Source organism: Megalops cyprinoides, chromosome 19, assembly GCF_013368585.1.
Source record: "Megalops cyprinoides isolate fMegCyp1 chromosome 19, fMegCyp1.pri, whole genome shotgun sequence".
Lineage (NCBI taxonomy): Eukaryota > Metazoa > Chordata > Actinopteri > Elopiformes > Megalopidae > Megalops > Megalops cyprinoides.
Window position 1 is genome coordinate 14,352,823 of NC_050601.1, and position 13,180 is coordinate 14,366,002.

General features: G+C 46.0%; 2 protein-coding genes across 5 annotated transcripts in view; one reads left to right on the forward strand and one right to left on the reverse strand.

Moving 5' to 3' along the window:
• The first annotated feature begins 474 nt into the window (after nucleotides 1–474).
• Nucleotides 475–5,700, forward strand: tmem98 (transmembrane protein 98). Its single transcript, XM_036553370.1, has 7 exons — nucleotides 475–526; nucleotides 1,315–1,516; nucleotides 2,958–3,089; nucleotides 3,325–3,358; nucleotides 3,486–3,601; nucleotides 3,731–3,790; nucleotides 4,059–5,700. The coding sequence occupies exons 2-7, from the start codon at nucleotides 1,386–1,388 to the stop codon at nucleotides 4,261–4,263; spliced, it is 678 nt and encodes a 225-aa protein (XP_036409263.1). The 5' UTR covers nucleotides 475–526; nucleotides 1,315–1,385; the 3' UTR covers nucleotides 4,264–5,700.
• Nucleotides 5,701–6,649: 949 nt separating this feature from the next.
• Nucleotides 6,650–13,180, reverse strand: part of LOC118794800 (supervillin-like) — a 43,745-nt gene continuing 37,214 nt past the window's right edge. For 3 of the 4 annotated variants that reach the window (XM_036553069.1, XM_036553068.1, XM_036553066.1), the window contains exons 24-34: nucleotides 12,694–12,832; nucleotides 12,115–12,406; nucleotides 11,152–11,306; nucleotides 10,750–10,852; nucleotides 9,982–10,189; nucleotides 9,720–9,853; nucleotides 9,300–9,455; nucleotides 8,143–8,286; nucleotides 7,693–7,802; nucleotides 7,453–7,608; nucleotides 6,981–7,067 (exon numbers count right to left, since the gene is read on the reverse strand). In XM_036553069.1, the coding sequence (XP_036408962.1) occupies nucleotides 6,981–7,067; nucleotides 7,453–7,608; nucleotides 7,693–7,802; nucleotides 8,143–8,286; nucleotides 9,300–9,455; nucleotides 9,720–9,853; nucleotides 9,982–10,189; nucleotides 10,750–10,852; nucleotides 11,152–11,306; nucleotides 12,115–12,406; nucleotides 12,694–12,832 (1,684 nt within the window). Of the gene's footprint in view, nucleotides 7,068–7,452; nucleotides 7,609–7,692; nucleotides 7,803–8,142; nucleotides 8,287–9,299; nucleotides 9,456–9,719; nucleotides 9,854–9,981; nucleotides 10,190–10,749; nucleotides 10,853–11,151; nucleotides 11,307–12,114; nucleotides 12,407–12,693; nucleotides 12,833–13,180 lie in introns of all 4 variants that reach the window. The other variant, XM_036553067.1, reaches the window with a different exon arrangement.

Here is a 13,180-nt window from a genome sequence, read left to right on the forward strand (position 1 = left end):
TCAACAGAACGTCTGCCAGCCGGTGGAGAGGTAGTGCTTAACTATGCAGTCTTTCCATTGCCTCTGAGAGTGGTGCTTTTAGGGGATACAAGCAGCCAAAAATGGAGTCAGTAGTAGGTTGTAATGTGCACTCTTGTAACACAGTAGGCATGTTGTGGTGAACTTGTTCAGTTTTCCCTGTATAATGCATTGAGTTCAGGTTCTCACTATACCAGCAATACACCAGAATAATACCAGCATCACTCACAACATGTCCTATTATTTTGACATCCAACAAAATCAGTGTGCCTGCAGGATGCTAAAGTTTGATTTAACAGATTTGGCAGAGCGGCAGGGACTCTCGGCCCTCGCAGGTGCTGTGTGACTCCAGATGGGGCGGAGCAGGGTGTGGTTAATGAGTAACTCGGCTGGGCAGAGGGCAGGTGGGTGCAGTCCTGTTTGTGTAGCCCGGAACCCTGTGAGAGAGCAGTCAGTGTTGCGGCCGTAAGACACGAACCTCAGATTCACATCTCTGTCGCACTAAAGGGTAAGATTTGATTTTGATCCTTACAATGTTCCTCCTTCAACTGGTACTTTTGTGGTGTGCTGCTTTCAGTAAACTGCCAAACAAGCTGCCAACAAGGATGTGGTCAAAGAAATGCCTAGAGAGCCTAGACAGGGATAGGGCAGAGTATATGGGGCCTTTTCTTTCAAGTGCAATATTTTACTGAGTGGTGTGATACTGTGAATAGTAATGCTACAGTAGAAGTACAGAGTAGAGGTAGTTGTTAGCCAAATGGGAGAAAATATTTGTCCATTGTACAGTCCCATGTAAAAGTGTAGATTCTTTGTATTTTTTCTTTGTGCAAAATCAACAGAGGCTATGTAAAAACTGACATATCGATGATGATACTATATAATCTGCTTTTATCAATAACATGTTTAGATACCTGCTGAGAATCTATGGATGTCTCAGTTTTGAGTGAACAATGTGTGTCATTTCCAAATGTTTCAAGTGTGTAACATTACTGACATCAAGCCAAGCTGTGTATGCTTTACAGGTGTGACTCAATATACAGCGGACAATGGAGCTGTGTAAACATGTCTCACCTGAACTGAAGGCTGTCATTGCATTGCCCATTCTTGCATGAAATCTTTTGATAGGCACCATTAAAATGAAGCATATGGTAGTTTTTTATGTATATATTCAATATTACTGTTGATAGCCATATCCAAGCACAGAACAGAATAACAAACTGAGGCTGTATGTAGGGAGTAACCAATCCTCTCTTTGCTGTAGAGACTTTATAGGAGCAAATGTGCATACTTTTACAGATGAGCACAGACCCATAGTGCACAGGCCCACTCCCTGATCCAAGCCCTCATTGCTGGGAACCAGCGTCGCCATGGAGACAGTGGTGATTGTGGCCATCGGAGTGCTGGCCACCATTTTCCTGGCATCTTTCATCGCTCTGGTGGTCGTCTGCCGTCACCGCTACTGCCATCCACCTGACCTGCTGCACCAGTTTGAAACCAAGTCAGTACCGAGGGGACTGGTGGGGGGGTTAAGGTGTCGCTCAGAAGGGTGAGGGCCTCGGAGCAGCGGGACTCCATGTAAGGGGTGATGTGTACTGCACCTTGCAGGCTTGTGAGAAGGGGCAAGTGAAGCCGGTGAAGGAAGTGGGGCCCACATGGCACAACACCCTGGGCTACACTCACCTTCCTGACGTCTCATCCTTGCACAGGGTGCTGGGCCACTTCTTCTGTTTGCAGTACTTCAGCACACAGTGTGCACTACACAGCTCTGCGTGTCACAACCATCTCCTGTCCTGAGGCCTGGGGAGGGTTTCAGTAAGCATTCAATGAGTAGTAACAAAACTAGAGACAGAGGGTTCAGCTGTTAACAATCCACAGTGCGTAAATCAGTAAACCCACACAGACAAGATACCTATGCATCCACAAAAGGCTTCTCATTGGAATTCTTAGGTAAAGCCTCTGTGCAATAATCATAAAACATTATATACAGCTCTGCAAAGAAGTACTGGTACATTTTTACACTTAAATTGCTGGGAAATGGGTGACAGAATTGCTTTAACCATCAAACAACACAGCTGCCTCCTATTGCAGTAGTAAAATAACTCATAACTGGTAATAACCGACAATGAAAGGAATTCAATCTGCCACACTGAAATATAGACATGAATCAAAATATTCAGTGTCCTGCTGTTCAGTGGAAGTCGGTAATTGACAAAGGTAATGTGGGCGAAAAGAGCCAGGCTTTTTCTGAACAAACACAAAAAACAGTTTCTTCCAATACAAATAATGGCTTCTAACAAAAGCGATGTTTGCATCTAGCTCAGTCGGTAGGGCAGACCACTGTGTCTCACACATTAATGTGTAATATTGGCCTGTGTTCTGCCTGCTGGGAGTGGGGCCTGTTTTAATTGACTTAAATTGCAATGTAAAGCTCATCTCAGACACAGTGTGATTTTCAATACTGTTTACAGCCAGCCATTATTGCAGGCACTCTCTGCTTTTGGTGATCAACAAACATTTGATTGCAGATAAGTGCTACTAAGTTATACTTGCATTGTGCTCCACAAACAAAATTAAAAAAAAAAAATGATGGTGTGGTCTGTTCTGCGTGGAGGTTTAGATGGTGCGGTCTGTTCTGTGTGGAGGTTTAGATGGTGCGGTCTGTTCTGCGTGGAGGTTTAGATGGTGCGGTCTGTTCTGTGTGGAGGTGTAGATGGTGCGGTCTGTTCTGCGTGGAGGTTTAGATGATGCGGTCTGTTCTGCGTGGAGGTTTAGATGGTACGGTCTGTTCTGCGTGGAGGTTTAGATGGTGCGGTCTGTTCTGTGTGGAGGTGTAGATGGTGCGGTCTGTTCTGCGTGGAGGTTTAGATGATGCGGTCTGTCCCTCACTGCAGCTGCATGCCCCGTCTCAGCCTTTCTCTTTCGCACCTGTGCTTCCACAGGCCCACTGCTGACCTCATAGGTGCCATGGAGACCCAGAGCGAGCCCTCAGAGCTGGAGCTGGACGACGTGGTCATCACCAACCCGCACATCGAGGCCATCCTGGAGAACGAGGACTGGATTGAGGATGCCTCGTACGTCTGTCTGCAGCTCTTACACCGTCACCATCAGCATCATCGTCACCGTACCCTTTATCACTGATCTTAACTTCATCAGCAGAATGCAAACTGTTATCAGTGTCCACAGCATTATCTCAAACATTGTAACTAATGCTCTTTCGGATCATCTCACCTACCAGTCAAATCCACTAGCCAAAAAACTTGCCAAACATTTGTTTTTTTAACAATTATTCTTTTTTCTGTTTTACAGTGGTTTGGTGTCACATTGTATCTCAATCTTAAAGGTAATGTTTACAGTCTTAAAAATTACATATATATATATCATATGTGTGTGTGTGTGTGTGTGTGTGTGTGTTTAACAGCAGTTTGAGCATGACCTGACTTAATTCAGTCCTTGTTTGTCCCCTGGAGATATGCCACACACTGACTGAAAAGCTCGTGGCAATGACAATGGGCTCAGGGGCAAAGGTCAAAGCCCCGGCCAGCCTCAGTGACATCATCACTGCAGCCAAGCGCATCAGTCCCAGGTGTGTCTACATATCATTGCAGGATCATTTATAGATTTGTGCAAATGACAAGTGAGATGAACCTGTTGTGGCAGTACAGCACTTCTGCGCTGCTTTCAGCTGTCTCTCCACCATTCTCTGTTGCTACAGGGTGGATGACGTTGTGAGATCCATGTACCCACCCCTGGACCCAATCCTTCTTGATGCCAGGCAATTATGTTTTAAAGCATTCATGGGGCTCAGGTTCAGCTCATAGAAGATTACAGCCTTACCTTATCTGAAGACTGCAAATGTCATGCATATAAGCAGGAGATTTGTTAATTCTGCTTGTATGTTATGTTAACAGTAATCTGATACACAATATGAGCGCTGAGGGTTTCATCAGTAGAGAGTGCGAAGGAAAAGGCTGTTTCTCTGGTATCTCTAGTGAGTGATCATTTCCTAATCACGAGCATGTGGCTGAATTGTGTCCCCGCAGAGCCACCGCCCTGCTGCTCTCCGTCAGCCACCTGGTGCTGGTGACCCGCAACGCTTGCCACATGTCGGGCAGCCTGGACTGGATCGACATGTCCCTGCACGCGGCCGAGGACCACATGGTGGCGCTGCGGGAGGCGGCGCTGGCGTCCGAACCTGACCGCAACCCGCCGGGAGCGGAGGCCATCCAGAAGGAGCAGGCCATCTAGGTCTGCTGCGAACATCAGCAGGCTCCAATGCCAGGGCAGCAAGCACACATATTCTATACGTGCACATACAAGCTATAGCGCATATAGCTATAGCTACGTAATACTCTCACAGGTGCATTTTTGCTTCTCAAACTTGACTGATGCAAGAGCTAGAATGAGAGTGCTGATATTGAGGTAGGAGTGTGCAGTGTCCAGCAGCAGCTCTCTATCCCTCTTTTATACCTTTACTTGTGATATTTTCATGCCATTGAATGCATAAGAAAGGACTGTTTTATTTTTCCGCGTAAAATATGAAATCCTGAATTTCACGCCTCGTACTGCCCGAGCAGACGCGAGACACAAGGGTTCCCGATTTCCTCAAAAGGGAGGATTTCACAGCTCTGGGTTTTTAAACGGGAATCGCTCACAACAATGGTTTCCAGTCTCGGCCCTGCACTGTAATCCGGGTGCTGAAATTACTCGACTTTCACGGCTCTGAAGCAGCCGATCCTGGGCTCGCGCTGATGCTGTGTGAGAGGAATGAAACGGCAGACCTGTGCAGCTACAGCATTAGCTGTTCCCACAGTTCAGAACATCATGCCGCAATCATAAGAGTGAGATGTCCAAAAATAGCAGAATAAAGCATAAAAGGCCCTTATGTAAAACAATTTGAATAATAATGAAAAAAGACACTCAAATAGGCCATTGTCAGAGGTCACTTTCAGATATGGCATTCACTTCCTATCTGTTTACTTTGATCCTTAATTAAGGATTACTATTTAATCTTTTCACAGTGCGCATTGCCTAAACATGTACAGTATATAGGGAATATAAAAGACATGCCACCATTCATTTATATTTATGTTATAACTCTCTAAGGCAATGTAAGCAACACGAAAGGTGCCATCCGTATGTAAGGATGAAGATGAAGGTTGCTGTGTACTGTGTAAAGAAAAGGTTTGTCAGGGTCCAACAGTGTCCTGTGTTCCTGGAGGTATTTTTAATGCTGTGGGCTTCCCCATGCTCTGTGGCCTAGATGCAGCCCCTAATCCGCTAATAATTGGAGACTAACATCGTGTCATGGAATGTCGTCCAAAGTGGCTTATTCCTCAGTAATCCATACCCTCCTCCGTACTGACAAAACTGCAACAAAAAAACCACACATGAAGGGTCAGACCACAGTGTGACCATGATGTGGGCAGAAAGTGCCAGGATTTAACTGTCCGTGGGAGAGGAATGGGGATAAAGTTGAGTATCTGGGCAGGGAATAACTTTCTGAGCATAGGATTAGTGATTCTGTGCACATTGAACAGTGCATAGTACACCAAGCCTGTGAGCAACATGCCTCTCAGAAAGTATAGAACAAAGATCTGATAGGTCTTGCACATTGTAACCACATGGCACATCTGTAATGTAAACTTCTTGCGTAGTGATAAAGTGCATACAGTACATTTTACATTATGTTAAATGCAAATTTGGAGAAGTATTCAATGGCTAAAATATTTCCTGTTTATAATGTTTGATGTTTCTAAGCCTCATTGGGGGCCAGCCACTTTGATGTAATTGTGATTTTTCTTACAGCAATGTAATTGCAGCACAAAGGCCAGATGAGACATAGAGCTCTGCTGAGGCAATGCTGGGGTGAAACTAATCAAGAAAAAACTGCACTTTTATCTTCATTTTCCTTTTGCTTTTAACCAATATGTTAAGTACTCTTGTGTTCTGTTATTGCCATCATCTGTCCCTCTGTTACTGATGTTCCCTTATGTTCTATCCCCCCCCCCTCTCCAATTTGTTTCTCAATTCATTTGTACATTTAAATTAAAGTTTCTTAGAAAAATAAATGGTTTATATGGTTTTATGGTCAAGCATCTTCCTTCTAGTCTGCTGAAAGGCATAATGGTAACATGCAAAGAATTAACACATTTAGAAACAGCATTAATAAAAATACAGAGAAAGCATGTTTTCAGCTACAGAATATGACAAATTATCCATGGGACAAAGCCACATATTCCCACCGTAAAGGTTCCATAAGGTACACAAAAAAGGGCATCACGTTTCTTAAAAAACTACAGACTTTTATTTTTTCTTTCCACAAGAGCACTGTGTGTTATATAAATTCATAGCTTTGAAGGCGGTTCACCACTCAGGTGGCTAGCAGAGCGCAGACCGTGGACAATGAGGGTGAAAGGAAGAGGAGTCGCTGCCCTGGACACGCTACAAGCGCACAGGCCGGCAAGGAGGAAGGAGGGCTTCAAGCTTAAGAACAGCTTCCCAGAGGACGGCTGCCTTTGCACTACACTCCCACGCATGCCTCAAGCACCATCTCTGTCATTTGTGGATCTCCCTCTATTGTCACGGTTCCTGTGACATTTGCACATGTGTGTAGAAGGGGGGGGGGGGGGGGGGGGGGACAGTACGTTTATAAAACACTAATAAATCAGGCTTTGTCTTGAAAATGTATAAAGGCGAATAGAGTATTTGGAAAATGGTAGGTAAAGGCTGCCTTTCCATCGGGCAGAAACAAATCACTGAGTGGGATAAGTTCAATTTGACTGTACTTAAATGACACACAGAGAAAAAAGGTTTAAAACAGCAAATACAGAATGTACATTTAAACGCTGTTGCTTTACAAGAAAATACGCTCCTCTTAAAAATTCAACATACAAAAAAGTGCAGAAATTCTTGTAATTTCTTTTGTTTACAGAAATAAGGTAAGATAATATTGTTTCTCTTTTTCAAAAGAGTCCTTTGCTTTTTTTCAGGTTGACTTGTTTCCAGTTCGGAAGGGAGTTGAATTCATCCCTGCTCATCTCCAAAATCCGCTGAAAGAAAATGGCATGTACTTGAATCAAAAACGTCCAACATTGTAAAAAGTTGCACAGGGTGTGAAAACTATGCAACTGATTACAAAATACACTGTCTACAGCAGTCTACAGCTGTTAGTGAGTCTGTAGCCTATAGCAGTCAGACATTCAGGGGTCTATTCCAGTTAAAAATGTACTGGTCTATAGTAGGAGTAGGAGTCTATGAGAGAAAATGGAACAGGGGTCAAATTCCTCGTATGTGTAGAAGCATTCTTATAAATAAAATAAATTCTGATTCTGATTCTGAGTCTGAGCGAAAGGGAGAGTAGCGTTGAGCTGTGAGGCTACAGAGATGAGACAGGTGGGAAGCACCTTACTGGATTGGTAGAGGAGCATAGCTTACCTGGAAGTCTGGGTCAGAGAGGTATATCTCCAGTCGCAGAGCGTCAACCCCCTCGGGCAGCGGCTTGGACAGCAGCTCGTCCACTGAGTACTGGGTCCTGCTGAGCTTGGCCAGGGCATCCTGCACCAGCGTCACCTTGCTCCTCACAGCCTCGCCCTGCACCCAGACACGCAGATTACCATGTGCGCACACATGAGGATGACTCGGTTGCGCAGTGTACAGGAGGTTCTCCTCTCCTACCTGCAGCTTTTTGGAGTCCCTCTCCCAGCGGGGGAAGATGTTGGTGAATGTGAGTGGCTCTGTGCCTGCATCGATCAGGTAGGCCTGTGGGGGGCGTCTTGAGTTCTTCTCTGAAAAACACCAGTGATATGTTCTCAGCTAGCCTGCAAGGAGTGACACACTGTGCTGAAGTTCCAAAGGGCCTAGACTGCCTTTCCCAAAGAATCAACACAACTGTGTTTGGACCTGGTTTCTCACGACACAAACAAACAATACCATTTTGACAGACATACAGAAGCAAGGTTAAAAAAAAATATTGCAGCACTTTTGTTGAAAACTGTTTCTATTGGGGGTTCTTACAAAAACACATTTCAAAAGTCTTGTGTTTGCCTGCACCATATTGTCCCTGATACCCTGATTCTGTGCCCTCCAGTCATCAGCCAGGAGACTCCATTCCTAGTGAACTCTCACCTTTGCAGTACTGAAGCACTGTCTCCATGGCACACTTCCTCTCACTGTCCCAGCGGATCCTCGCTGAGGCAGTGGGCTCTGCATCGTCGGGCTGCTTGCCCTGCCACAGGTACATCTCCATCCGGTTATCCAGCAGAAACAGCGCTGGAGGGAGACGGACACAAGCACTAAGCATGTTCCTAGCAACACAGTAGCTCTCTCACATTGTAAACGGCATTTTTTTAAGCGAGACATGATCGTGACAAAATCACTGAAACACAGTAGCACTCTCACATTGCGAACAGCATTTCATGAAAATAAGAAAAATTTAAATCTATGTGCTGTACTTAACACAGTCTATCTAAGATGGCAGGCAGCAGTGTAGCATAGGGGTAAGGAGCAGGGCTCATAACCAAAAAGTTGCCAGTTTGATTTCCCACTGCTGCCGTAGCCTTGGGCAAGGTAATAAACTCAGAATTTCCTCAGTAAAATCCAGCTGTATAAATGGACAGCATGTAAAAATTGTATCCTATGTAAGTCACTCTGGATAACAGTGTCTGCTAAATGACAATAATGTAATAGAATGTAAGATTCTGTGACCGCACTTCCACCATCTGCCCCATGTGCGTTTAGTCTTTCACCAGCAGGCACGTAGCAGTGGCAACCTTCCAAGACAGCCAAGCTGGAGGTGGTGTTGGTGAGTTACAACTGTCCCTACTACTGATGACATTGAAAACCAATCCCTATTCAATGTATGTGTAGTCTCTTCGAAGATCAAATGTACAAAGACATTTTCAATTTGCTTTGTAAAGCATTCTAGATAAGAGCATCTGCCAAATGAATAAATGTGAAGTGACAGGGGCACTCTGCTGTGGGAGGATGTGTCTTCCAAATGAGATGATGTAGATGTTATAGAAAACTGAGCTGCCGAGTCCATTATAGTCAATAAATATCTCATTACATTTATATGGAGTATAGGCATTACTCTCGGTGCCTTGCCTCATTTTCAACCTGGCAATTTAAATTTAAACACCCCCAATCTAATACACAGAGTAGCTGAGTTTCCTTACCCAAGGTACTATATAAATGCAAGTCATGATCATCATCATCATTTCAAATCACTCTGGTGTTGCAGTGTGTGACATATGGAGGTGTGTGGGAGTGGTGTTGCTGCCCACCTGGCTGTGGCACAGAGTACAGGACCTCCTGCGGAAAGGGCATGGCCGTGACACTGCCGGTCACCCGGGCGGGGCCCAGCTGCTCCTCCCCCTCAAACACCCCCGAGCAAGCGCTCAGATGGAACAGCCGTGGGGTGAAGTTGTACTTGCCCGGGTCTGTGGAAAACGAGAACAAATCCGTCAAGGCAGCTGCATGTGCCTGACACGGTCAACATCTGAATATTCTTCTATGCAGCATACTGCAATGCGGCTTTCATAAGGGTACCACTGAATGGACACCCTAAATGGGGTTTAGTATCAATGTTACAATCTCAGTGTGAAAACAATCCATGGCTCTTTCCCCACCGTGAAACTGGGAATAAGCTAAGCTCCATGCATACCTGAAAAGAGCTGTATCAGTTGTGTAAGTGCGTTTGCTACCTTGCAGCATACAGTCATAGGCCTTCCTGTCCTGCTGCCCTAGAGCATTCCAGAACTCTACCGGCTCTGCCCCCTCCTCCACCTCTTGCACCCTCAGACTGCTGTTACTGTTCAATCCCAGCTCAGGAGGACACCTAGCTCAAACACACACACACACACAAATAAACATATTCATAATCAGCAAAACATTGCATTGATTTACTGTCATTATAACTCATTAAAGCAGAGCGCATTCTTGAGAACGGACGCAAGGAGGACTTACGTCTGCATGAGGCACTCCACGGCCCTCTTGCCCACCTCGCGGGTGCCGATGAGGGACTTGCAGCCGTACCACAGGAAGAGAGCCCCCTGGTGGGCGTTGAGCAGAACGAGGGAGCTGCGGGAGCGCAGGCTGCTGCAGCAGCACTCCACCTCCAGCAGCGAGCCCTCGGCCGCCGCCTCGCCCTGCACGCAGAACAGGCGCCAGCCCCCTGCCACACGCACAGACAGCAGTCAGCACCGACAGACACCATCACATTCTAATCTGCACTGCGCAGAGAGAGACTGGAATGTGCCTGTCAGTGGCATTCTGAAAAGCACTGTGTGCTGTAAAGTACTGTATACACACCCACAAGAGCAATTAGCGCTTGTTTTAATAAGCTTCTGCGCCAGATATACTACCTGCTGTGAGGCAGCCTAAAATTATTATGTTCAGATTCTTAATAGCAGAATATTTAAATAGCATTAGTATGTGAATAATTGTTGTGTCAGTGTTTCTGATGAGTACATGTGATGAATTCTAACACTGTATCAGCAATTCTTATAAACATGCACACAGTAGGGCAGGAACTAAAAGGATGGTGCAGGAGTGCGCACTAAACATAGACAGCAGTCAGACTGCCTGGACATGAAAAAAACTAGCTACCTGAAGAATCAAACATAATATAATGCACTGCCTAACTCACATAGGCAGGCCCTAGAGTTACATATCGCTGTGTTGGCAGTCTCACTTAAAGACTATCTGCAGTGGTGGAATTAGTGCTGACTGCACCTGTGCTGGCGGCACTCTCATCACGTCTGCCTTTGTGGATGACCAGGCCTCCCTGGAAGAGCTGCAGGAAGCAGGGCGGCTCGCTCCCCTGTGCCACCAGCACCTGCACTCAACCAGCACAGAGAACACCAGGTATCAGTCACCTGCTGAATACACCTCCTGCTCTCTCGCAAAGCAACTATTCAGTGACATCCCCATTTACAGTGGGGGAACTACTACCTCCCTATGCCCCCCTCAATTTGCAAAAAACGATTGTGAAGGTCCATTTTGTGACTGAATGACATTACAGGATAAATCTGAAGATGTTGTAAAATAACCACACCAAATGAGACCAGACTGATAGACACTCTATATGTGCTGAATCTACACACAACTGGTGGAGGTATTAGGAGACATGCTTACCTGCGCTGCCCTGTGGTTGCCCAGCTCCATTGTCATGAGCGCCGATGTGCCCTTCCCACTGACAGTGGAGTGCCGGCCCTGCCAGAAGAAGCAGGCACAGCGCTCGCGCCCCTGACCCCCGCTGGCCAGCTCCGCAGGGCTCTGCCTCTGCCCCTCTGGAGACACACACACCCAGTTACAGACGCAATGTATTGTTTACATGCATACATAAAAAACAAGAATACAAACAACGAAACACATCTTATCCCTAAAATTATTACTATATGCATATTTGTCTAAGAAACACATGTCCCGAATGACAATATATCAATTTATGAATTGAAATTATTGTAAAGTGAAATTCCTATCCTGCAGTTTTGTTTGCGTTCTTCTTTTTCATCTCAACCAATCATATTTCACAATGATGCAGGCCTGATTCATGCATCAAAACCTTCCAAACAGCTGTGGAAATGATGGCTTCATTGCATGTGTTGCATGTTCGCAAACAGTTTGACAAACACCAGAGTCTGAAGTCCAAATACTGCAGACTATCCCTGAACAGCCTGAATCGGCTGAGTAAGCACGGAGCTCTCCTGTGCAGGAGTGCTGGTGTGCCACGCCTAGGAACTACACTGTCATTACATACCTCATGTGAGGTACAAAAATGTAATGCCACCACATACTGTACATGTAGTTTACTGAAAAGGGAGCCGGCACCAGATGGGTGCTCCTCATTTAAATTGCCATGAAAAAAAACAATCAACTATTAGCCTGTTGTATTTCAATAAGTCTGCATTTGCATGGACACTAACTTGATTCAAAAATATTACCATGTAAATTAAATATAACTCAGAAAATGTCCTCCAATTTCCAGTAAAGCAACTTCATAATATGTATTATAACTCAAGTTACATCACAGACTCCAGATGGCAAACCTGAGATAAACACACCATGGTGACAATCTTTCTAGAGCCAGAGACTCACCCACGCTGGTGACGGAGTACTTCCAGCGGACAACATAGGTGTCCCCCTCGTGCAGCTGGCCGAAACTCTCGCGCGGGAGCTCGCAGTCACCGAACTCCTGGATGTGCCAGATGTCCACGGCTACGGTGCTCAGCTCCGCCTGCTGCCCTTCTTCCAAGCACACTGGACCGTGCCCCCTCTGTACGTCCACGCCCTCCAGGATCATGCTCACCGCCCCTCCCCCGCCTGCCAGCAGGGCCTTGGCATCACAGGGCCGCAGCTCGCACTCGGGAGGTGCGGGATGCACAGGACTCTGGGTAGGAGAGAGGGACACACGGGATGATGTCAGGCGCCACACTCGCTCTCTCTACCCAGTTCAGCTTCACAGAGGAGCAACAAGGAAATACATCAACATTCAATCCATGTATTGATTTGGTCATAAATTGAGAATGTGACGGCCACACAGATGAAAGTGTGGACACTGTGCATATAACGATGGCTCAAAAACTTTGTGACAAATCATTGAACGCCCATATCAAACTACGCTTCCATGAAGCTGAGACTGAGCTGACTGATCTCGGATCAGTTCCTCCCCCTTACCATCAGCTCCTCTACAGCACCTTCCTCCTTGCTGCTGCTCCTCTCAGCCCAGTCCAAGAACTTCTCCCTGAAGAGAGCGGTTTCGTTGTGCTCCGACAGACGGCCGAACAGCGCCCAGCTGGGCCGCCCCACGCCCTGCCTGCAGGGACACATCAAGACTGCCACTCAGTGCCAATACAAGAAGGAAAGCCCCAAGACTTCACTGTGCTATTTAAGGGAAATGCTGTTTATGGATCTGGAATACAGCATTAGAGTAACCTGGATTTTATTTAGGAAAAAAACAAATAGGCAAACAGTTTCAGGCTAAATCCTATGAGGAAAGGTGGATGGAACAAAAGGCAAACATAGGCATTGTTTCACGTGCTGGCAGCAGCTGCAAAAGCAATGAAACCCTTCCCTGAGGGAGCCCCATGTTGTGCCGATTGCAGTGCAGTGTGTGCTTATAATACAGCAGATGAAAGATAAAGGTAAAATCACTGCTCAAAGC

Excerpts from the sequence above, each read along its gene's own strand:
- tmem98 (XM_036553370.1), top strand. The coding sequence starts at position 1,386 with ATGGAGACAGTGGTGATTGTGGCCATCGGAGTGCTGGCCACCATTTTC. Across the intron at positions 1,517-2,957 it reads CTGCACCAGTTTGAAACCAA|GCCCACTGCTGACCTCATAG; the intron begins GTCAGTACCGAG and ends GTGCTTCCACAG. Across the intron at positions 3,359-3,485 it reads ATTGTATCTCAATCTTAAAG|ATATGCCACACACTGACTGA; the intron begins GTAATGTTTACA and ends TGTCCCCTGGAG.